General features: G+C 40.3%; 1 protein-coding gene across 1 annotated transcript in view; it reads right to left on the bottom strand.

Annotated features, from left to right (window-relative positions):
* Positions 1 to 788: 788 nt before the first annotated feature.
* Positions 789 to 26,348, bottom strand: part of NFATC3 (nuclear factor of activated T-cells, cytoplasmic, calcineurin-dependent 3) — a 68,228-nt gene continuing 42,668 nt past the window's right edge. Inside the window, exons 7-11 of the mRNA XM_014942171.1 lie at positions 25,832 to 25,887; positions 25,075 to 25,201; positions 22,808 to 23,860; positions 13,863 to 13,964; positions 789 to 4,302 (exon numbers count right to left, since the gene is read on the bottom strand). Coding sequence (XP_014797657.1) covers positions 4,178 to 4,302; positions 13,863 to 13,964; positions 22,808 to 23,860; positions 25,075 to 25,201; positions 25,832 to 25,887 — 1,463 coding nt within the window. The 3' untranslated portion in view covers positions 789 to 4,177. The remainder of the gene's footprint in view (positions 4,303 to 13,862; positions 13,965 to 22,807; positions 23,861 to 25,074; positions 25,202 to 25,831; positions 25,888 to 26,348) is intronic.

Below are 26,348 nucleotides of genomic sequence, written 5' to 3'. Positions count from 1 at the left end.
CCTCTGCAGAGCCTCTCTACCCTCCAGCAGATCAACACTGCCACCCAGCTTGGCGTCGTCTGCGAACTGACTGAGGGTGCACTCGATCCCCTCGTCCAGATCATTGATAAAGATGTTAAAGAGAATTGGCCCCAGTACTGAGCCCTGTGGGACACCACTCGTGACTGGATGCCAGCTGGATATCTCTAGGGATCCCACAGAGAAGTAAAAGATCCTGCAACAGAACTGCAAGGGAGAGAAAAAAGGTCTTCTCAGAGGCAGGAGCAGCGGTGAGGGGGAGGTTTCAGGGCCCGAATGTGCTGTCCCATCCCCACAGGCGCTGCCGCTGCACGGCTCCATCCGCCGGGAGCTGGCACATCGCTGAGACTTTGTAGGAATCTTCCATCTATTTCTGAAAGAGATTCACTTCATCTTGCCTATGACAACACCCTTTCAGGAGTGGAAACGACTGTTTATGACGCGCTCCCTGAATAATAATTTCTGGAGTAATTTCTCAAAATAATCTTGTGCTTGTGGATCACTGATTGACACAACGATCCTTACAAACAGGAGCCCAGCGGTTACTGCACAAACCACCCCCACTCACCGCGCACACCCGGCCTCGCGGCTGCTGCCTTTCAGCAAAGCCCCAAACTCTCAACATTTCGCTTCAAAATCACCGCCCTCTCCCCCCGGGGGAGGATGACCCCTCCCTGGTTTCCCCGGTCACAGCCCAGCGCAGCTGTTTGACGCGGCATCACAGACAGGGAGCGTCTTCCCACTCTGCGTTTTAAATAAATGACAACGCGTTTGCATTATTTTTATTTATTTGAACACTACGATTTAAGAGCCTAAATGCAAGTTTTTCCCTTTATTTCTGCAAGTAGCACTGCAATCATAACTTACAAAAATGTTTAAAATACAAAATGTACATGAAATTACAATACAAGGCTCTGTAAACATCTAGAACTTAATCTTTATTGTCCCACATTTTTAAATATAAAACTTCAATTTGAACGGTTTCCGAACCTCAAGGAATGACATCCATTGTGAGTATCAAAAATAGAGTTTCAAAGCTTTGTTTGTATCAGAACAAACTGTTCATGTCATTTTCATTCTTTGGTTTAAAAAGGATGGCAGTTCCCCTGATAACATGAAAGTTTTACTGCAGAAATTCAGATTGCTCATTTATGGTAATTTCAGAAATCACCCCCCTTCTCCCCCCGGCCCTGGATTAATATACTACCTCTCAGTTTTTATTTTTAACATTGATCTTTGACCCTCCTTATAGAAAAGCTACCTCATCTTTAAGGCTTTCCTTCAGGATAATCTAAATCATGAAAAAGTTTTGGAAAAGTACTTGGGGAGAAGAAAGGGCAAGGAAGTGGATGCCAACAAAATATTAACAGTTGCCGGGTTCTGTTGATAATTAAATTTGCATAGTCCAATAGAGATTGTGTGCTTTTTATATCACTAAAATTATACAAGATTAACAGTCTTTACCTACGTTATCACACAAGCTAAAATAAAATTAAGACCCTTGTATTGAAGCTTTTACAAGGCAAATACAAAACTGCTTTAGTATCCAAAGCTATATTTTTTTTTTATTTCATTTTTAAATAGGAAAGCGTCTCTATGTCTACAGGCATCAAGGTATTTAAAGGCATCAGAAAATTTAGTGCATAGCAACTCCGGATTGTTTGGGCTCCTATATTTTAGGTACAGTGTGAATTCCAGCTACTTGGAGAACTTGCAAGGAGAGTCTGTACCAGTAGGATAAAGGAGCATAAATCCCATACAGTATGAAAAGCTTTTAAGTTAGAATTCTCCTACAAACAATGGTTAATGCAAAAGACCCGATACATGGATGAAAACTGGAACAGGCCTCGCCACCCGCACGCAGCCTGAAGACAACGACACAGTTTGCAGTGGGGTGTGTGTTTTGGTTGGTTGGTTGGTTTTTAAGGTGTTGAAAACATAAGCAGATGCATTTCTGAGCACGTGAACCCTTTTCTAGGATCTTTAACGTCAATGAGTAGAGGACAGAGTAAAGCACCATCGCTGAGTGACAACTGCGGTATCGCACTGCTCCCATTACAGCCCTGCCAATTTTTTCCTGCAAATGTGAAGATTTGCACCGTTGCCCAATACACTCAGGGAAAGGACGCTCGTGATTCCCAGTACGCACACCGTGGCCTTGCGTTACGTAGTTTGAAATACTATGAAATATCAAGATAGTGGCCCCAGGCTGCACTCTCAAAAGGAAGCCCATTGATGAAGAGTTATAATTTCACCCACCTAACAGATGGGCTTTTTAGAAGTTCCCGATTCGGCTGTTACAAAGCTGCAATTAGAGCTGCTCTGGTGGGATTGCCTGGGCACGGACTGAAATTTGGGTGCAATGTTTTGCCTGCAAAAGGCTCACAGATAGTTTTCCCCGTGACTGCCTGCCAAAGTGCAACACCAGCGGAACCCGTGTTCATTCTTACAGGTATCACAATTCAGTAATGGGATCCACTTTAAGACCATTTTACTGGAATTTTTAAGAGTCTGTAGTAATTCTCTACAGAAAGAGGTAAAACCACTAAAATGTCCACAATTGTCTGAAATAGTTTCAATGCAACTACTTTTTCTATATTTCAAATTTCTTGAGTGTATTCACTCTAAACTTCCGTTACAGCATCATGGCTGGCTCCAATGAGCAACTAAAACTAACATCTGAGATACCTCAAGGTTCAGTGTATCTGTACCCTTACTTTGCTGTGCCTGCTGTACCCTGTATATTCCAGATCAGAAAGCTTTGTAAACGCCAGTGTCTGTCTTCTGGGGGAGGGAAACGTTCGTGTCCTGCGCGGGCAGTTTCAGATCCTCTCCTAGGTTTCTATTCATAGAGGCCTGAGATTTTTAATAACGATGTAAACAGACTGTTTCAAATGTGTCAGATGACGTGGGGAAGGGAAATGCATCCTTTGAGCACAGCACAAAGTTTACTGCTCTATGAATCCTGCGTGTTTCTTTGGTAGCTTCTGCTTCACATGTTTACAATTAACCATGGGCAAATTCTACTACCTAATCGCTAATTCACAGTAAATGACTTTTTAGCAAACTGACATTTATAAATAGCTTAAATGTAAGGAACTGTAATTGTCATCTCCTTAGGACTTCCAAGTGGCATGGTCAGGCATACAGCACATAAAAGATACAGATGTGATCAAACGATTTATTGCATGGTAAATTAGAATGCCACTGAATTGGTGATTCAAAACCATATTCTGTAGGAATAACAGGAACACTTAGATCCTCAGCAAATATTAAAACTTCTCCTGTATCTATCATGGCTTTGATGTTGCTGTTCTTTAATCTAAAATCCTACTGCTCAGATTTGATTACAAATATAACTTTCTAAGAAAAAGCTATTTCAAGAAGGAGCCTGTACTAATAAAGAACAGGAAGATTATCCACAAAGTTATAAAAGTTAAATTTTGGAATGTCATTTCTATCCCAACACTTTCATGATGGAATGGTCTTTTTGCAGCCTATCAAGTAACATTTTCAGTTTATAAACAAGTGCAGGTCTACATTTGGCTTTGCTTCCTATGAATCTAAGAAAGAAAACACTACAGTATCTGTATACACAATGGCTTCCACGGCATTGGCTTCAGATGACAGGTATGAATTGCCACTGGAAGATCGTATTAAAAAACAATTAAACAATAGAAGCTTTAAAGGCTTTCCAAAATGACCAAAAGGTGTTACAAATCATCAGTTACAAACTATACTATCTCTAAGGGAAAGCAGCACACTGAAGATGTGTATTAAATCTTTTCCCACATTCAGTACTGTGAATATTATAAGAGCAAACTAACATCACACATCTGAAGCACTTGCAATATAAAAGTATTCTATTTAAATGCAAAAAGCAAAGCTTGTTTGTAACTTTAAAACAGTTAAAATATCTGGTGTAGATTCTGTGTGTCCATTTTAAGAAGTCTCTTTACAGCATCTGAGGAACTATAATTAAAATGCTCTGTCTCTACATCAAAAATGTAACCCACTAAAAGGGCTTTGCAAGGATCCACTGTTCCAGTTCATAAAGGCCACAGAGTTGGAAGCACAGTAAGTCTAAAGAGGAAGAGGGCGAAGAAATATTCAGAGAAACTGTTAAGTTTTCATGGATGCTTAGTTGTGAGCTTATCCGCTACTGGATTCCATCAGATATTCTTGTCTCCAGAGATCCAGGACACGTACGTGCAGGCTGGGGGGCCACTGTTGTTCCATGTGACACTGAGATCTGTGACATATCTCTTCCTATGATCTCATTCACTAAAAAAAAAAAAAAGTAACATTAAAAAGTGATTGTTTTTATGCTTTCCAAAAGGCAGAACTCATAGGGTATCCCTTTTAAAAAGAGATATTTCAGTGCTAAGCCCTGCTGCAGCTCAGTAACAGGGGGAATGAGGAACCGAACTTCAGTGACAGCTGAGCTGAGCAAGGGGGTGGGGAAACAGTCCGAATTTCATTTAGTATTACTCTTTGTACTTACCGTAATACATGTTGAAGAATCCCTAAAACACTTGAAGAAAATAAGCACACACGTATTCAGGACAACCAGGTGACTGACAGGCACAGCATCGGTCAGGGAATTCCCCACAGAGCTCTTCTGGGCAAGAGACTCCAGTAACTCAAGGCTCTTTCAAGCTACTTACAGAACTTCCTCAGAACTTGGATTTTGGTTAACAGAATAGTCTTTTGAATCCTATGTACCTATTCAATTGGCCAGTTTTCTGAATACTTGCATTTCTGAAACTGGAGCAACAAATATCCTCCTGAGTCACCAGTCGGCACCTGCAGCGAGGGGGGCAGCCCGGGCTGTGTGCGTCACATCCCGCACGGGCACACAACTGTCACTATCTGCAAGTGAGGGGCACCACTGGGAATAGCACAAAGGAGCACTTAAGAGATCAACAAATGACAATTTTGGAGTGTTGCTTTAAAGCCTAGCTAATTGCAGTACAACTGAGTGTGGAAAATGACAAAAATAATTATTTTAATGGGTAAGCGTAAATGCAGTTATAGAAATATCCATTTTACAGAATGGGCAATGGTAAGTAAGAAAACTGAGTAATATTCTAAGTGGAGATCAAAAACATCACATTAGATAGTAACGACAAATTTTAGATAAATATTAGATAACCAAAATATAAATTATTATTCAATAGCTAGAAGAAGCAGTCATGTTGTTTTCCATGACTGAGTGGCAGGAGCTACACAGTATCTCTTATTCAGCTGAATTATAGAAATAAAGAAAAGCCTTTGACAGGAGTTCGTTCGGACTTTCTATAAACAGGCATTTGATGGGTTCTTTTTGTTGAGCAAGGACCATTCCTAGTCAAACCAAGCACTTTTTGTTTTGCTAGTTAGCTGCTTCATAGATTTGGAAGGTAGGCTTTTGTCTTTTGTTCTCCATTGGGTAACTTTACAGAACAATACTGATATCCTTTCACCACCCTTCTTGTGTCCTTAATTTTCCATAGCAGGATTTAGCTTCCTGCTGGCCATTCCTGCCTGGCAGGAGCAGAACACAATCTCTCCACAGGTGGTGTAAATTGCTCTTTATGTTTACAGAGCGCTCAGAGTCTGAGTGTTGCTGCAGCAGTAGCCTAAGTGGGTCTGAAAGGAAATGCAGTAATATTGTGAATGCTCTGAAGTATGTATCACATACATAAAATCCAACTCAGAAAACAAGTTTTGTTTGTATTCTTTTAGTTTACTTAGGAAGGCTTTAAAATCACCATTCTTATACCCGTATGTAGCCAGGGAGGAGGTACTTGTTATCTAAAAGTCAATCAATGGCAATGGTATTCTCTTCCATGAATGCAAGGACAGCTTGTTAAAAATACACATTATTGCTGCCCCAAGGTTAAAGAGTTCAGAAGAGCTATGTAATAACCAGTTCCCTTGAGCATTACAAGACTTGAAATTTATTGGGCTTAAAAAAAAATATCTTTCATTCAATGAACTTAGCTAGCACTATGGCACTGAAAATCGTGTGACTGCAGTTAGGATGCTTTTCCAAGTAGTTTTATTATGCCAACAGAATGATGATATAAACAGCTGCTAAAAAACAAGTCTCTTTTTGAAAAAAATTTAGATGTTGACTTATAAGAACTCTGCTGCTTCTGCTTCTGTCAGGCTACTGGCTACAGCCCCTCCACAGCCAGTACCTGCCCTGTGCTTCCTGCAAATCACACACTGCAGCCGGGCAGCACCACTAAAACTGAAGAGCAGCACAATAAAAAGCAACATAGATAAATACCTTTTTTTTTTTAATTATTAGGCAGTTACTTCCTTTAAGTTTTGATAGCTGATCTGTATCTGTGCTGCCTGCACCAGAACAAACTGGTCCGTGCTGCTGCCATGTTCCCAGGGGAAAGGTGTTGCACTGAGGAGCACAAAGCCACGTGACTCTGGATTTGCCCCAAACTCTTTAAGTTTTGATAGCTGATCGGTATCTGTGCTGCCTGCACCAGAACAAACTGGTCCATACTGCTGCCATGTTCCCAGGGGAAAGGTGTTGCACTGAGGAGCACAAAGCCACGGGACACCGGATTTGCCCCAAACCCCAGCACACTGTGCATACAATAGCTGGTCATGTGGCCGTGTATTTGCCAAAGTTCTGGATAATTCATCATCTCGAGTACTAAATTGAAGTTACAGGGCAGTTTGTGGTGTTTTGTTTTTTGATCAATAATCCCTGGTTTGTTGACAAGGGGCTGTTTCCCAGCTGGGTGCAGTACCTCTCACACCTTGCACTTTGCTGCTGCAGAACTGTTTGGAAACATTTTTAGCACGTGGTCAATATGGATTTATCTGGTTTATATGGTTTTACATTAAACACCTCCCATTTCTGAGGGAAATGCAGTACCTTGTCTAACGGAGTAGTTTTACTTGCCATAGTGATTTGTTTAGGATTTGATTAGTGATTGCTAATTTTTAAACCCAACCGGTATTCGAGTGCGCTAAGTATCTAAATCAGCGTTTTGTCCGAGGGCCACACAGGCCTAAATAAAAGGTTAGAATCCTTTTTCTGCTGTGTCTGGCAAAGGTGTTTTTTCCCCAAACCAGAGCCTCCTGGTGAACACATCTTCCTATTTTATACTTTCCAAGAGCACCCATTTCAGCTCCCTGGAAATCTGTAAGCAAGGAAGAGACGGGGGAGGTCTGCAGACTCTGGAAGGCTATAGGTTGATTTAGATGACATACAGCTGATGGTAACAGTGCTCCAAAGCCAGCAGGGCCTGCAGAAGCCAGCAGCTGAGATCCAAGTGCTCTGGTGTTCGGGGTGGCTGCGGGAGGGCCGGGGAAGGGGCCAGGCAGGGCACGGGGCTGCTCCCGGCCGTGCCCAGAGCCTCGGGAGCAGTGGGAGGGATGAAGGGGCACAGATGGAGGAATGGGCATTTAGACCAGGAAAGCAACTTTTCTAGAGAAGGCTGGTCTTTTCAAGCCTAAAAAAAAAAACATTGTAAAGCAACCATATTGAATATTTACCCAAACTAGGTAGCCTGGAAGTCCTTCAGAACAGCTCACTGAAAATACGTACAACTCAGGGTAAGGCAGCAAATAATGAGAAACCTGTATATGTCCAAATTGGGAAGCATTTGGCTTCATCCTGTGTTTACCAGCATTATTGTAATTAACCTGTCTTTCTGACAGTGGATTGATATAAATGAAAGAAGTTTAAAATGTAAACCATGTGGTCTGTAAAAAGAGTTACAATCTTGCATAGAAACGTACAAGACTGAAGGTGAAATCCGACAGTGTTTTCCTTTTTGTATTAATTTGTGAGGGAGAAAATTGTATTAGCTTAAAGACTGAAACAGAAGCCCAAAGGTTAGCAACTGAATGCGTGACATGTTACCTTCTTCCACGTAGGGTCACTCACAGAACATTTAGTGGTCTGTGATTACAACTGAAAACTCGTGAGCATATATACAGGTTTTCTATAATGCTGTCTAGCAAAGTCCAAGTTCCTGGGTGACAAATTGGGAGAGGCAGTCCCGAGAAAGGCCAGAGCTCAGGCTGGACTGATGATGCCTTACAAGGCACATCACAAGAAAACTTGTTCTCTATACTTGCAGAAGAACAATGTCATCTCACCTTTCCTGGTTTTGGCTATGGGATGCACGGGCTGTGCTGTCCTAGGAATACAGCTGGAAAGACTTCCTATGCCCTTGTGCTTAACCTTAAAAGCCATCGAGTTAGCAACTAGATACTGGGAAACCTAGATGCATGGCTTGTTTGCATGTGCTTATTCTTTATAAAATTCCCTTTTTTTTGTCAGCACAAGTTTCTAGGGGATGGGTGTGGAGCTTGTTCCGGGTTCGGTAATACGGGTCTCAGGTATGTTGTCAAGGTTTTCTGTGGTGTCTCTGCCAGGTTCAGTCGTGTTGTGCAGTTTATACTTCTGTTGCCTCTCTGAAGACAGCCAATGTCCTAAGACATTAGGTGCAGGTGAACAGATACGTGAGTTGGACCGAGACTCTTTCAACTCTTTCAGTCTACTACCTTTTTTTTATTTCCATCCCAAATTACATCCCTGCCTGTTTGGTGCCAGGTGTTCTGAGTGCTGAGCCCATACCCTGGACTGCTCCTGGCAAGGTACGACGAGCCAGAAAGATTCTACATACTAAATAATTACAGAGGTCTAGCTAATATTTAGTAGGAATTTCGTACGTACTGATCACCTAAAATTATTTTGGATGATCAGTGTGAATTGAGTGGGTAACATGAGAAGTGTTATCCAATGCTTATGTGCTAGCAATCCACATTGCTAATCTTGAAATAACGCCTGCATCAGACCCAAAGATAGGGGGGGCACACACTACACTACACAAATGTGGCAGATTCCCCCACTACAGAAGTGATAGCTGCATTTTGAAAACTTTTGTGTCAGTTATGGCATGGATCAAAATGCAATACAGCATTTTTATTTTTTAATCGCACTGTGAAATGGAAATTGTTTTAACAACTTTCCTAGGTCTATTTAATTGACCTCTTTGGCAGTTATCCCAGATTTCAGAATTTCAGCTGTCACTTTATTTGCAATAGTTTCACCTTTTTCTTCCCTCATATTTATATATAGTGTAAGCTGGCTGGTAAATTTATACTAGTAGCTAAAAATAGATTGTGCAGAACAGAATTTCACATGGTGAGGAGAAAACCCTCTGCTACAGACAGATTAGACTGGACCTGTCAATGCTGGTGATGCTGTAGTCTTGTATTGCAAAAGTTTTTATATTTTTGGGGGGGGTTTGTTCTTCCCTCTCTGTGCTGCTTCAAAAAAGCACGAACACACTGCGCTAAAAGTCATCTGGAAGCTCAAGCCCTTCCAACCTTTCAAAAAAACGAAGCAGCACACTCACCCCAATAGCAGGGGAACAGAGAGGCAGAGAACGAGCTCTGACTCCCGGGGCTGCTGCCCAGCTTGTAAAACAAGAGCAACCACATCTTCTGTTTCACAGGGCCCTTCCCACTGTTTTGATTTCACATAGTGTTCTGTTTGCTTTTTTTAAGTCCCTACTGACTGCACACATGAAAGGCAGCAGAGCCCCTGAGATTGACACAAACCCAGGGCCACAGCTCCTCGGAGCCCTCTCCCCCCTCCCTCTGCCCTTATCTTTTGGGCTGAGGGCTTTGCCTCTTGGTCACCCAAGACTTGCACTGGGACAGCTGATAAAGTTGTTGGTCCAGCTGGTTGCTGCACAAACAGCCAAACTGTTCATGAAGATCTCTTAAAACTGTTGCAATTCGCAACCCAGAGTTTTAAGATAAACTAAAATTAGGTTGAAGAGCTGAGGCATTTGTGCAGTGAGTGACAGGCAGAGGGAGGGCAGTGATCTCAGCAGCTGCTCCAGCGGAGCAGCAGGGACCTGGCTCTCCAGTGAAATTCTCACTTAGAAGTTATCCATATTAGCTGATTTGAACAGAACTAACCTCTTGTTTTCTGAGGCATGACAATTTCATGAAAACTGGTGCTTTTAACAATAAGTTGCTGGTGTTTTGGGTAAATTAAGAACTTATTACTCTAAATTTGTAATTTTTTTTTAAAAAGAGGAACTGGTGCTTTGGTATGTTTGTAAGATCTATGCTTTTTTCCCCACGCTGGTTTGTTTAATCAATTAACAACGCCACCTTAATTTATTCTCTCACTGTGAGAACAATCCATAATTTGTCAGTCAACTCGTATACTTGTACCACATTACTGAATATTTTAATTAGAATAAAAACATCTTTAAATATAGCACGATCGCTAAGATAAGCATTTGAAGTTCTAACATCATAAGTGAAGGCATTATCTTTTTAAATCAAATGCCAACCAAATACTAGCATGCTTCTAAATGGCTCTGTTCTTCATCACCCCTATCTCTGAGCGCTAAAAGACAAATATTTTGTACTGGAGCACAAAGGAAAACATAAGCAATCCCTAAACCTAAAGGCCCTTCTGGGAACAGTGTGTGACATCTTTTCCCTTGCATGAGGCCAGTAATCTATTATCAGCAACTGTACTTTCTACAGGATAGACAATGTCTCCAATTGGCAGTTACCAAGCATTTTAGCTTTTTGTACGTCAAAATTCTGCCAGTACACCTCCATGGAGAACTACAAGCAAACCAGTTCAGGTTACAAACCATTAGCTATGTCATGGCCAACAGTAGAGACATAGTGGAAAAGTCATCAAGATGCTTCCCCAGGATGTTCCACCAGCCTCCAAAATGTGCCAAAGCCAGAGAGAATATTTTGAGCTAGATGGTCCCATTTGGATTTTTCTCCCCAGGGTCTTTAAGGTCTGTGCAAAATTCTGTCATCCCAACATTCTGAGACACTACGTTCCAAGGCTTAACTCCATACAGCTGCAGCAATGCTTGCACATCTGTTCAGCCTGCTACATTGATTACTTCGTGGACACTTTTATCATTTCCTCTCTCAAGAAGTATTTTCCATTACCTTTTCCGTGCCACCCATTGATTGTATTATACTTGGCATATTCCCCTCATTTCTTTTTCTGGCTGGAGAGTCGTAGCTGATTCAATGTAACTTCTGCTCCAAGTCTTTGGTAAGGTTAGATGTCCTTAACCAAAACACCCCACAAAACAACCTGTATGCATCTAATTCTTGTGTGACATGAGGGATAAGAAGCAGGCACATAACAGATCTATATAGTAGCATTTGTTCATTCTCTTCCGGTTTCCTAAATATTCCTAGCATTTATTCACCCTTGTAAGACGACTGAGCAAGTTTTCATAGAACTGTCCATTTTAAATTCAAGATGGCTTTAAATGAGAACAGTTCAGGGAGTTTGTTGCGCTATGTATAGAATTTGGGCAGGTTTTTTTTTTTCCTTCCCTTACCCTATTTTCCACTCCTTTAACTGATTTTTCTTTAATCACAAGGTCTTCCTGTAGAGGTTTCTATGCAATTTTTGGTTTTCACTTCTCTGAATAGCTGAGCGGCTGCAGTGTCACATTTACCGACTTCCAGTCCTGTGGCTCCAAACCAGATTTAAGCAAGAGGCTGTAGGTTACAGTCAATAGTTCAGCTGTTGCTTACTCTTTCAGAGCTGTTGTCTGGTGAGGAGAATTGTCACTGTTTATCTGTTTGTCCTGAAACCTTTTTACTGGCACTTCGACTTGAGACAGATCCTACAACATGTCCCTTTTTCAAAGGCCTTCGGCATGAGTTCCTTGGCTGTGAACTCGTTTTAACTGAAATCCTGATTTGTTATCTGTTTGCCACGTTTCACGCTTAACCTAATCATTTTCATGCTTTTTTTCTGTTTTCTGCATTGGGAAGCAGCTTGTAGTCTCTCTCACTGCAAAGTATCTGTACACTTAGTCTGAACCTTCATAAATAGCTCACAGACTGCTTGCAACTGGTTTTTACCCCTTTGATCATGTATTTTTTCTTAAGTTTTATTGTTTTCTTATAGTTCCCCTTTTGAAGTTTGTCACAGCCTGTAATGTTGAAACTGCTACAAACCAGATTTTTAAATTTTTTTTGTTTTTTAAGCAGTTCCTGTACACTCCTTTGGACCAAATAAAGAGATGTTTCCCCTTGTGGGTTCTTCTCATCATTTAGTGCTCCACGAAGCAGTCACACTTACCCATTCTATACAGGATGACTCAAGTATTCCATTTGTGTATTTCCTGCCTTTGCAGATTGTCTGATCTCCTGCAGCACACCATAGTTATGGTTGCTCTCCTGTTCAGCAGTATAATCTAGAAGATATACTCTTCCTAATTTAAGCCCAAAAGTTAGATCTGTAAGCATTCTGTACTACTAGTTGACGCAGTTGACTTGTCTGATTTGACACTACGCACTCTTCCAGGTACAGAACCATTCTACTAACTTCCCTGTGCAAACATCTCTTGTGTTAGTACCACACTATCTTTCTTACACCAAATACCTCACATACCCATTATTTTAATTGTAAAAAATGCCATGCTTCTCAATTGTATTTCTCCAATGCTGGCATTTGTGTGTAACCATAGTTCTCTCTGGGTCTGTTTTTCTGTTTGCGTGCCCTTTTTAAAAGGCGCTTGTCAGCGTAGGTTTCATAATTCTAATTTTGGGGGTTGCCAGCCTGTGTGTCACTCTTCAGTTGATGATACTGGTATTTGGGGGAGTTATTCGAGTTTTCATTTTTCAAGAACTCCTGCTCTTCATCAATTGTTCTGTACCTACCAGATTATGAGTTGCACAGGGTATAGTCTAGAACGCAGAAATAATCAAAGCCATAACTGGTATTTTATTAATCGATTTGCTGTTTTAAGACACAGAAATGTGAACTTAGCCTACAGAGTCCTCTCCCTAGTTTTGTCATTCTGACAAGGTCTACTTACCTTACTACTACCCTGCTGACAGGTAAGGAAAGCACAACCGAGTCAGTGGTTTTGACAGATAGTAAAAGACCAATATAGTGATTTATTTTAGTTTCATGGGCAAACTTAAGATCAGTCTACACACTAATTGCATGAGAGTTTTATTAAGGCTACTCACAGAGCTCGGATACAGTATTGTTAACAAGCCCAAATCTACCGTACACTTTCAGGTATTCCCCTTTAAAAAAATCTATGGGGAAAGTAACACATATAATGTCTTATATGTGTATCTATATATACTGGAAAAAAAAAAAAAGGGACAGTATAGTTCTTTGGCATTTTAGACATGTTTGTAATAAAGTGAAAAACACTTAAGAAGAAGAATGAGTATAAACACAAACACGACCAATACACCATGCATCAATCTCTAATACTGTTACTATTTTGAAGAGTCATAGTGCATAATTATCTTGTTTATATGTGAAATAAAGAAGCTGAAAGCATCTTAAAATAAATCCAGACAATCTTTCCCAATTATAGTGCACATTCAACTAGAATCTATTTATGAATCTGTATTCCTAATACTTAGATTTTAGTGTATGCCAGTGTATTCCATTTATTTAAATTGACATTGATTCATCTTTTTTAAAAAGGAGAAACATTCTAAATTTCTCATAGTTTACTATCTGGCCACTCTACAGCCTTGCCCATATTTGGCTTAAGATTTTCATATTCTCTTCTGTTGTTTTACTAGATCCTACAGCACTCAGGAAGTTCTGTGGCAGCTCTACGTACTTTCAGTGGATGTTTTTACTGAAAGAGTGCACACCTGGTCCACAACTTTTGAATTTCCAACTATTTCAGAATACACAGGTGCCCAATTATAGCAATGCTTAAGTATTACATAGCACTTTTCACTTGCAGATGTTAAGACTATTAAAACACTTTCCCCTTTCCTTTGTGCTCCAATTTCAAACATTGAAGCGTTTCAGTAAGCAGACTCACCCTCTAGATTTTCCACATAGGAGTTGGACATGAGTGCTGAATGTTGAGTCCATTTCTCTGTTGAACCTGCTGGCTGGTATTCCAGGTCAGAGATAAAACTGTCTGTGTCAGAGAAGAAGACAGACATAACTACTGACTGGACTAAACGAAGAAGTTACAGTTCACTCAACCAGGAAGTGACTTTCCTTTTTTTTTTTTTAATAGCACTAACTTTAAATACCCAGTTTCATTCACAACTACTACATATGTTGACATAAGTAACTATTTATAAATTATCAGAGTGCCTATCAAAACCAATATCAATTATCTTATATATTTAGTTACTTTCCAGTTAGCAGCCAGAGCCATAAAGGTAATGGTTAATATTTTTGGATGTCTGCCTAGTTGTATCATCACAAATTTTATACCTAAATAAATTTCATTTCAGTATTTGTGTTTAGAACATTCCACCTGCGATTTTCTCAATCTGCTTTACTTACTGTGGTCAAATTAAAAGTGCTTATGCCCCTTGACAGCACCTCCACTGAACAAGGTAGGCAAAAAAGTACTAGTAAATAAAACCTTCATTTTTATTTTTCCATCCTTTAACCAAAGGAAACTGTTGCTGTAAACAGCTGATGGCTTCCCCTTGATTTGTCAGACTCTGTACGTTTTGCCCAAGGTACTGATCTGCAGTCAGGCCATGCAGAGTTTGAAGCGTTTGAAAACTAAGTATTATCTTGGCCCAGGTGGCCCTACCAGACCATGGCCATGGGAGAAACCAAGGAGGAAGAGGAGAACTGTCTTCCACTGGACTGTTTTTCCCAGAGGAAAAGTGAATGTAGAATACTGCACCTAGTACTTTGACCAACAGGCATTCAGTTGTGATTAGTGACTATGCAGAGCTTAGAATAGTCGACTTGCTTGGGTTTGGGTTTCTTTTTTCCTGCCCAAGACAGAGATCCAAGTTTAGTAAATTAGGCTTTAATGCAATTAACAAAATTACTCTGGAAAATGGCTAATTTGTGCCTTCTGGATAGAGCCACACATTTGCTTTGCCACCACAATTTCTAAGCCCTTAGGGATGACTCTGGGGTGAATGGAAGAGTCTATTCGTACTTCCTCCTGAAATTCAAGCTGTTCAAATTACTTCTTTGGATGACTTCTTATGTTTAATTGTTTAAAGTGTAAAGTTACATGTATTTAAACAGGAAGTGGAAAGCATTATTGGGATTTCAATGAAAATGTCCACTGCCGTTTTGAAGAAAGGGAGAAGAGGAAAGACAAATTCTTGTCAAATAACAGGATATTTAAAAAAGACTGTTTTTCCCCACCAACTACAGTAGAACCAGCAAGAATGTGACATTTAAATAAAGATCTAATGAATCCAGGCAGATGGGCAGAGAACTACCTTAGGATGAAACAAATGAACTTTTATCAGCAATCTGTTTTAACGCTCAGGCTTTCAAAGTAGCTGACAACAAACACGCTGCCAAAAAGGCTGCAGAGAGTAGTGGAGTTAATTACCTCTTTAAGCAATGGTCTCTGCACCATGAAGTCTGCATAGCCTATAGTGTAAGGATTATCTGACACTTTAGCAGAGAAATATGATTCTGAGCAACTTTTCTAATTAATTTTCTACATAGAGGGATTCTGAAGTTGTGTGTCCCAATAAAGCTGCTGACAGCACAGAGTTTTTGCTCTTAGGAAGCCCTGACAAAACGTGTAGCACACGTAACGTGTCTCCAGCCAGCACCTTCTGGAGTGCAGCATGCACTTGCCTCTGGCACACCATAGTTGTTTGTGAAACACGATAAATAAAGCAACAGCCTTTTCAAGTGTATAACGTAGCATAAAGATTTTGTTCAACACACACACTGAACTTGAGATACCAGATAAATATATATTAAAAATACCTTTCTACCTCAATTTCATAAACACCCGAGAAAGGTTTTTATTTCTTTAAGCAATACTAAAATGTGTTTTGTACACAAAGAATATAACACTAAAATTAAAACTATTAAATTTAAAGAGAAATCAAGAAAACTGATTTATCTATTTAACTGATCAAAAATTCATACTTTTATGAACCACCTCTTTGTCTTCACTCCTCCCTTAAGTAAAGAAAGGTTAAGAAAACACTTTCAACCCTCAATCATCTGCACCAGATTTGGGTCAAAGCAGTAAGTCAACTTAGAGTTCTAGTATGGATACCAATAGGCAGACCAAGAGCCTACTGGAGTTAGATCATTTGCTTTACAGGATCTCTTCCCGTAGGAGTCAAGCAACTTCTCTTTTTTGTAGCACTATCTGATTAAAAGTTTAGCCTGGGTGTCCTTTACTACTACTGAACTGCAGCAGGATATGTGGGCGACAGCACCTGAACTAGAAAATGTACTGGTTTGAGAAAAGTAGATCCCCAAAAATATTCTAGAATGCATGACAGTTTGCAGCGTCACTAGAGTAAACAGCACAGAGTTGGGGGCTTTAATATGCTTTGCAAAATGAAGATCGATATAACTGTATGTGAGGTTGTATCAACTGTCTAGGTTTGGTGGTATTGCTGCATCCGCCAAGGAATTCACCTCTTTTAGAGGACAGGTGAGTGAACTGCTGTATTTACAGCAGCAGTGAGGATCAGTAAATCTCAAATAACATTATGGACAGACTGCTGTGCATGCTTCCTTGGCTATAGGCCTTCTTTTGTCAACTCCAAACAGAAATCTATCAGCTGCATTTGTGCTAAGAATCCCTGCAGTATATTTAGCCTGGTTTTGACTCCACATGACCAGCAAGTAGTACAGTGTCAACTTTCCCTAAAAAAAAAGGCTGCTGGGCTATAATTAACCCCCAGTCTCCTCTGCTGTGGAGCAGGCAGCTGATTCTGTTGGTTTGTGATCAACCCCAGTCATATGGCAGGCCACGTTTGCAATGGCAATCTATCAAGGACAGGGTGGGTTGCCGTGCAAGTTACCATTCCAAGCCATAAGACAGGCTTGCTTTTAGTAATTTCAGGTTTGATGCCAACTTTTGTAAGAAGTACTTTTTTATTGTAATTATAATTAATATAAATAAAAATAAAATAAGGCTGTATGAAATGTTAGGAGAAATACACATTCCCTGTGCCCATTCTGTTTGTAGCTGTACAGCCAGACTGCCTGTGCCTGCAGATCACAGCACAAGCTCTGCAGCGATGTGGCACAGGAACAAATACCCCTGCTCACGTCGTGTCACACTCCGTACCCATGTATCGCAGTGAAACCGACTCACTTAAGCCCTGTGTTTACCTCTTTCTCTCAGGAAGAAGACAGATGAGTCTAATGCAGTATTAAGCGTGAACCTTGGAGCTGTAGGACACATGCTGTGCAGTGGGGAAGAGCGTGGAAGTATCTAAGCATATTTTTGGTGGTGTCACAAGTGTGTGCCTGACTCCCGCCGTGAGCATCGGCACCGGGATGCAGACGTGCCACTTGCATTCACAGAGTAAGTTTCTAACCTCTTCTAACTCTTAAATGGGAATCTTCTTGGGGCTGTACAACTAGTTGAGCTTACTTTGAATTAGTTACAAGGTGTTCTGTGGCGCTCAGAGGCAAATGGAAGTTCCATACATTAGCTGAGGATTTATCTAAAGTTCTTTCCATACCAGCAGTCCATACCTGCTCTTCCCAATAGATGCCTTGCTGGCACACGTTTTATGAACACAGTGAAGATAGGGTCATAGCATCCTTTAACTGTTAACAGCCCTAGATGGCTAACATTCTCTTCACCTTCCCTCACTGTTCCAACCTTTTTCTTTTGATCTGCTGCTCAGTCTGCGTCTTTCTCTATTTCATTCCTAACACTTACCTATTTCTAAAAGTAGATTCCCATTCTCTTCTAATACATTTCAGGTTCTACCTTATCACCTCACCCAACCTCAACACCTGACTGCAGGAGTCCTTTATGAGAAGAATCAGAACCATAAACTGCTTTTTATGGCTATCTCCATACTGCTTGACAATATATATTTAATATATAGAACACTAAGAAAGGAGGCGTTTGAACACAGCCTTACTAAACAATTTATACCAGTGTAACTCTTGGAATGCCTTTTATCAACAGGAATATTCTGAGAGTTTGTGTCTGATGTAGGCTGGATTCCTGTCCCCTACACCCGTCTCAGGGCGGCTGCAAGATGCACCGTTTCATCCTGTGCTTGAGTTTGAGACGTGCATCTCAACAGCATCTCAAGTTGGAGTTGCACCAGCAAGACAACAGGTTTTTGAGCCACTCTCCTCCATGCTGAGCTAGACCCTAGAATTCGGAACTTTTCTGTGTTTCTGTAGAGCTTCAATGCTTTGTTTGGCAGGACGCTGCCTTAATTAAGAATGCCCTGTTAATGCATATATTTTGAATATATAGAGAAATACAAAGTACTGTTATTCTCCAATACTTTTTTTGTAGCTACTACTGTGATTCTCCAGAAATCAAGCTGAAGCTACTGTACAAAGCTAACTGCAAGAGATGTGCAAATTTTCTAGCAAAGATCAGAATGATCTCCGAGTTCCCCAGCAAGAGAATTTATCAGCTAGAGAGTTATCACAGACCTATTAAAATGAATAAATGCAAATGGCTTAGAATTCTACGTGTAATGTGCCTGACAAAGCAGACTTATTGCTTTATGTACACAGAACGGTTACAGGATTTCTAGTTATGATTTATAGTAAATCCACATACTGGATTTTCTAATCTCCAGCTTTATGTAATGGAGATGCAATGAGTAACAAAATGTAAGAGGATTAGTAGAAGGTCATCCTGGTTTGCTGAATACAGCCTCACGTAACACCTTAAAAATCGTTAGAAATCTCATCACTGTAGAAAGCCATGAAATCCAAGGTAAACTCACTCCTAAACTGCAACCCACAAGAGATTAAATTTGAGATCAACAGTATTAGAATTGATTTAAAACGTAAACTTGACAGTGGGATAGGTGAATCACCACACTAGGATTACTTTTTAATAACAGAGTGGGGGGAAAAAAATTAACAAGGCCTCATCATGTAACTAGATCGAGTCTAACTTTGACAAGCTTTTCTTCAAGTGGGGAAGAAATGGGACATTTATTAGATGAGCGTACAACAGAGCCCAGTATGGATGAGGGACATGGGAAAGGACAGAAAGACCAAGAGCCTGTTTGTCACTTCAGCTGCCCCTTTTATACCTATATTTTGCAACCCTAAATATTCCACTGTCTCTAGAGGGAAACGTTAGCCCAGGGAGCTGGGCAGAGGGCACTTGCTGAAAAATGTTAAGGGAAAAAGAAGGCCCAACATACCGGGGTCAGGAGAGGAAAAGCAGAGGGGACAAATGAAGAGCAAGAAGCTGTGTTTACATAGTTCCAGTCCAAAAGTTACCAGTTTGTGCAGATGTGACTATTGCAAAGACCTAAGCAGAAACGAGCGCTGTTTTTCAGAACACCTTTTAAGCAGTAGCATATAAGTACAAATTTGAAATGGTGTTATGTTTGAAGTGTTTTCTGTGGTATCATTTCAATTTCATATCTTGGTGTCCTCACGCAGTTAGATCCCTTGTTTCTTCAAGTGAATTAGGAAGTCTTTCCTGCAGGGAGCAAGGATGGGAAGAGGGGAAGCCAAAAACCAGCAAATTCAAGGTGGAAGTTAGAAGAGCCTAAAGACATCAATCAGATCCTGTTGAAAAGCAAGAAAACAAAGAGCCACACAGACTTCAGGAGGCAAAAAGAAGGGGGTGGGTGGAAGCGTTCATTCTGCAGCCAGCCAGGGACAGGATCTGCCTCTAAACTGTGTGACCCTCTTTCACTCCCAGACTGACCAAGGCCCAGCTTGCTCCAGCTGGGAAAGGGCAGAGGAATACGGTAACATTTAGACAGAAACTGCGTTCTGGTGACTGACAAGCAGATCTGACTGTGCGGAGAAGCTACGAATGGTGAATCCAGGTGTGTGACACCTTCCAGGAGACGCTGGATAAAGACTAACCCAGATGGCTTGAGTGCTGGTGGATGAAGCAGCTTTGCAGTTCTGAATTAAGGAGTGGATTTGGGGTTTTTTTGAAGAAAAGCCTGAACATTGGCTGAAGAGGCGGTAAGATTCACTTTTTAGGAGTCTTGCTTAAAGGAATTTACGTAACTACTATCCAGATTGTAGGTGGGGTGGGGATTTTTTTTGTTTGGTTAGGTTTTTGTTGCTGTTTGTTTTTAAAAGAATTTTAAATCCTACTCTATTAAGCTAAACAACTTAGTAATTCTGGGACTAATTTTGTCATGAGGTAGCATTTCCATACTACACTCAAAGTTTAGTTAAAAGGTCTTAAAATATTTTGTTTTCTCGGCAAAGGAAGTATCTACTATGCTAATTTTGAAATAGTGCACATTACTTAAAGAATATCATCTATGCTGTCATGGTTTTTTGAGTTTTTCGTTTACTTTTTAAAAAACTACTGTCTTAAATTATTTATGGTTAGTAATCCAGACATGATTTATAAAATTTTCAATTGGCTTTGCCTTAGTGTTTTATTTTGAGAGGTTTATTTGCCTTAATTGGCAACTCTTAAAAACCTATTTTCCAACTAAATATAGCTTTCAGGTTTGATATATTAGCTGGGAGAACACACTGTATCAACATTCATTTATGTATATGATTATGTTTGGATTTTTTTCCTTAATTGTTATAACATTAATGTAGAAGAACTGATTTGCTATTTGTGTCTAGCTCTGCTTGTATGGACACTAAAATTCAATTATATACATAAGAAAAATTTTAATTTTTAAACCACAGTAATACATTAGATACATTATTAAAAAAGTGTTCCTGTCTAAACATGTTTTCTATTTAAAGCTGATTAAACAGAGGAAGTATTTACTCATGTTGAGAGAATTGAGCAGCTTGTTTCTTGTCACTACGCCCTTCAAGATTTTTGGAACAGCAGGTTTCAGGCCAGACATCTGATTTGTATTTGCAGTTCGGAAATGAAAAAAAAACAAACCCAAGTGAGCCCAACCCCTCAAGCAACCATGGAATGGCCGTGCCGTGAGCGGAACCGAAATGAAGGTACGCTCTGCGCTTGTGATGGACTGTTCCTGCCAAGTGCCAGTCTTGCACTTAAAACCATGTCCAATTTTCCATATAGGAAGCATATAGTTCAATCGCCTGTTTTCACACCTTCATTATACTTCCATAGCAATCTTTATTCAAAAACAGAAATTAATAAGGCTGTGGCCATTTGATTCATACAGATATTGATATATACGCATATTTATAGATTATATACTTCCCTAAACTATTAGCAAGTGGCCACTCCTTAAGCGTGGCTCTCACAGCTTTTTCTGTGATTCCATGTCTTTGTCAGCACAGAAACCTCTCAGTAATTTCATTGCGTTAAGCAATGGAAACAGTTTCTAAAAGCAACAAATATTTGTAATACAGGGAAAAAAAATTGGCTTTCTTTTTACTGTGCATTCACCAAAATTTCTGAACAGGTATAAACACGCTGCCAAGATGCTCCTAAATGCTAAACACTTCTGCTTATATTGTGAAAAGCTTAACTACAGTATTTAGTTGTATTTTATTAATTTCCACATTTTTTTTTTGTGAGTGTGGAGAGAAGGATGAAAAAAAGGTAGGTTCTACCATGACACTTCTTGAAACATCAGATTTGTTCCTCACTCTTCTAGTACAGAAGTACAAAATGCTAATTTTTTTTTTTTGGTTGCATTTTGTCTTAGAGCCTTGCTCTTCTCCCCTCAGCAAGTCCTTGATAGAATCAGTCTCTTCGTTCCTTTCTAAATAATGGTAAGTTCACTGATAAACAGTGCTTCTAAAAAGAGAGCTTTGTTTAATTAGGGTGGCCATTTAACTGAAAGCCTACTTATAGCATCAGTTTCTCACATTTTCTTCCTAGTATGCTGTGTCTTTAAAGGCATTTCTTACTCAAGTTTCTTGCTCCTGACTGGAGGTAACAACAGCAAAGCTCCATTTGTGCAAGGAACTGGGCCTGCTGTCCCAGTGGTGGGTATTTAACACACGGCCTACACTGAAGTTTTTACACTGCCACTGATACAAATAAGTAACTGCTAGGAATGATAAAAAACAACTCGCAAACCCCACAACATTTAAGGCAATTGTGGAAAAGAAAGAGTAAGATTCCCATCATCAATATCAAACACCTTTTAGACGCCTTTTAAGGCCAGGCCTTCTGTTCTTCCAGTCTTCCTACCATGGCATTCTTTAAAATGCTTTGCATCTATGTCCCCAGTACTTGCTTAGGACCTGATAGCTCTTTCTTTTCACTTGCTTGGTCAAGTTTTGTAAATTAACACTGTCCAAGTATTTAGAGAACTTTATAGCCTGGCCTTTAACACTAGAATGTCCTTGTTTGGTTTATGATAAACAAGTGAATTTCTCAAAAAGGTGGCCAGAGTGGGAAGGAGAAAGCAAACAGCTACTGTGAGCAGAGGTGCTGAATGCTGACAGCAGACCTACAGGATGTCTGTGAAGAGACCAAGGCAGTGCCAAAAAGCATGTGATCTATCTTAAAAAAACTGCCTGCCCATCAGAACTGGGAAAGTCCAAGACGACTCCAAACTACATTTATGCAACTTAGATATACTATTATGACTTTCTCTGAAACATGTCAACAAGACAATCAGAATTAATTCCTTGTATATAATGCGTCCGTGTGTAGGCGTTCATTCTCAAGCCCTGATTTATGACAAAAGCAAAGTCTATGGGCAAATTAAAGTACTTGAACTTTGTAACTACAAATTTACAGCTGAGATCATTAGTTTTAACTAAGCCACTGCTTTGGGCACAAAAATATAAGTTCATTTTGATGATACAAACTCACTTCCGTGGAAAGGAGTGCATTCTAAACAAAATGAAACAACAGTCCCACACCCACTCTGTAGTTTAATGTAGATTATATCCCCCTATTAAACTATTAGATCTACTTACCATCATCTAGTGTGATGTCTTGCAGTCCTATTGTTTGAAAATTCAGTTCTCGATCTTCAGGTTCTGGTTTAATGTTAATAGCTGCCCCATCTGGTGAGAACGGAGATGAATCGCAGACGGCGTGGTGCACCAGGGACGGCGCGGCGGTAAGACCCCCCAGTGCGGGGCTGTGTGCCTGAGGGGAGTGCTGGCCAGAGCGACCGGCGGCGGCCGGCGGGGGAGACGCGGCAGGTCCTGAGCTGGGAGACTGATAAGGCAGAGGCTGGAGCTGGGGAGAAGAAGGTCCAGAGAGCGGCGAGTGGACCAAAGGGTGGGAGGCTGTCGGGGACGGGGACGAAGCGGACGCTGGGTTTGTAGAATGGTATGGGACTTGCTGCAGCTGGGGAGAGGACTGCCCGAGGGACCGACTCATCGCAGAAGGGATGGAGCCCTGCCCAGCACTCGGGCAGTGGTATCCCATCGATGGCAGGTGAGGAGACGACTGTCCTGAATGAGCTGGGTGTGCTAGCGGGTGCCCTGCTGTACTTGATGTTGACACAGAACCTGGATTTGAAGAATGAAACTGCATTGGTGGTAGAGCTTGGCAGCTAAGATTTATCAAATGAGGTACAGCTGTGTCCTGCTGAAAGGAAACAGTATCAAATCCTTGGCTGGAGGCAGAGTTCATAGGAAGACCAGACTGTCCGTTGTATACATCATTAGACTGCATAGGCTGGTAAGAAGGTCTCACAGGAGGTGCTGATGTTACCTGAAAAGACTGAACCACAGCAGGAGGCAAAACATGACACTCTTCACCTGGACTAAGGTTTCTACCTTGCATATGTGGGAGGTGGGATACTGCTGAGGTCACCATTGCCGTGTAGGGTGGTTGAACTGGACACACAAGGCTCCTGGGTGATGTAGACAGTAAGTTGTCGTGTGGATGCCCTTGCTCTGGTGAAGGCAATTGAGTTCGGATGGAATGCAGGCCCTGGACATTGCTTGTGTGAGGCAGGGCCAAAGACGGAACAGCAGACAAATCCACCTCATCTCTGTGCTCTTGCTTCATTATAACTAGAAAAAGTAAAACACTATTACGATTCCAACCCATTTGTAGACTGTGAGAAATACACACTAATTGCCGTGTAACAGCCATGACAGTAGGGTTAATGTCCTTGCTCTAATTCCACTTCTTTTGCTCTGCTTTTGCTTTTTTATACCTTATGCCTTTTTATAACCCTTAAAAGCCAGAAGAATTCTCCTAGCACATGTTCAACGGCAACTACCTTCCCTTCTAAAATACCCTCCTATGCAATGTATGTTTTTAAAGACATTTGCACCATAGCCAGAGAACAGTCCGGCACATCTAAAGGATACAGCTCATCAGGGGGGTGGGGACAAGGGCTGCTCCTGGGCTCCCCAGAGTTCAGTGTCAGGCACTGGGCAATGGGGAATTAGTGTTTTAGCTGGCTTCAGGCTTCCCTTAGACTCTGATCAAGGTGACAGCTGAACTTTGGCAACACAGTCACGCCTGTTGTTCTAGTTAGAGCCACTCTCCCAGCATATCCCCCAATTTCAATGATGGTAACAACTGTTCTGATAACACAGAGACTTACAAACTGACACAGTTTCAGTTACAGGATTTTTTTTTTCAAGCTACTGGTAGGCTCATGAGAAGATACAGATTTTAAGTACAAACAGAAAACACTAATGCTTTTATCTGTTCAATTATTACTTTGTACAATATACTGTTAAAGAAACTGCTATATATATTTACAGATAAAATGGATTTTAAAACACTTGTGCAATAACAGCTGCAGTTATAATTAAATCTGCTTCTTATTTAAGCAGTGACTTTTTTTTTTTAAGATCTTTCTTGTTTCTAAACCTCGGGGTTTTTGACATTTGAGGGGGGGAAATGCCTAAAACCCGCTCTTCTATGATCTCACTATCCTCCAGGTCATCAATAGGATTATTTGGAAGATCAGCTTCTGAGAATCACTGTTAGTCTCAAAGAAAAGTAGAATGCAAATTATTCTGTAAAAAGTATAACAAAGAAATACCTCACTGTAATCATAGCGCTGTAGCTATTACTATAACCTTCAGCTTTTTAATTAGACAAGCTTAAGTTGTTTTACAACCAATTCAAAGCTACTTATACCTACCTGTTAAAGGTAAAAGACTGTTTGAATTACTTTCAAATGCCTACTTTAAAAAACAAAATAAAATGCAACTTCTAAATATTTGGGTTTTTTTGGTTTTCTTTTTTTTTTTTTTAAATACAGTACCTGGTGTATAAGTAAAACGTTGAGACTGGCTTTTTTTCCTCTTGCCATTGCAGAGATAAAACTGCACCTGAACGGCAGCTGTAATGGTTTTGTTATGGTATGGAGGAACTTCAAGTATGATGTTTGCCTATATGAAAATCGAAACAAAGAAGTTTTACATATCAAATGCAAATGAAAATACTGTTAATTACAGAAAAGCTAAACCACTTATTGCAAAACTAAAGAAAACTGATATTCTGAAATAGGTAAACTTAAAGTTGATGCGTATTACATAGTAAAAAAAGTACTATAAGCAAACTTTTTTTTTCCTTTTTTCAACACAAGTGCTCTGAAGGTAATGCTTTTAATTAAACAAACACATCATTCAAAGAATGCTTGGTTTATCTGCTAGAGTATAAAAAAACCCTTCCAGTAGTCAAAGAATTGCATTTTGGATCATTAAGCTTTTACGAAAAAATTTTAGCGTACTGGAAATCATTTCTCAACTTAGCAAAATTGTCTCCAGTTTTTTCTTCTCAGTTCTCAATTTCTTTTTTCATTGCTTTCACAACAAGCATTTTCAGTTCCTTCAGAGCATCATCTTAATGGCTACTTTACAGTATTAAGCCAATTTAGAAGTCTCCAGTTGTCTGTCTGAATCAGCCAATGATCTACTTACTTTACTAAATGAAGCCTAAATTTCAGAACAACAATGAAGAGATCTGGTTTCTCATTTTAGAGCAGAAAGCTTTCTAGAGTCAGAAAAATTGTTTCTCACCCCTTGACATTTTTCCCTAATTATCTTCCCTTCTACCTCCCACTGAGGTCGTCCATCTGTTGAGAGAAAGTTAAAAATAGTTCAAGCAAAAAGCATTTCATAAAACTCTTAATCTTAAAAATACACAAATACTTAATATAAAACTGAATTTATTTTCAGCCATAAAGAGGCCAGTCAGCTGCCAGAGACACAGTGTAAACACAGCATAAAGCATAGGGATGCTTTAGGAGTTTAAACACTGCGCTGTCAGTAAGCTGTGTGCTGTGCAGGGTTCTGTGTTCTAAGGGCACCTGCTGATTCAGTTCCAGAGGAGATGAGTCTACCAAGGGATGTTTTCCCCATTTTTCTAAAAACATTTTTGAAAGGTAGTTAAATTACTACTGACTCTTGTGGCTATTCAAACAAACATGCTGATGACTTAACCTCTAAGTCAGCATGTGAGAGATAACTTAGGCCGTACCTTCATGCCCATACCCACACGTTACACCTTTCATACACACACCTCCCCTGAACTGAA

This window comes from Calidris pugnax, unplaced genomic scaffold, assembly GCF_001431845.1.
Source record: "Calidris pugnax isolate Ruff unplaced genomic scaffold, ASM143184v1 scaffold28, whole genome shotgun sequence".
Classification (NCBI taxonomy): Eukaryota; Metazoa; Chordata; class Aves; order Charadriiformes; family Scolopacidae; genus Calidris; species Calidris pugnax.
The sequence above is the reverse complement of the archived record's forward strand: the minus strand, read 5'-3'. Positions and strand labels throughout refer to the sequence as shown.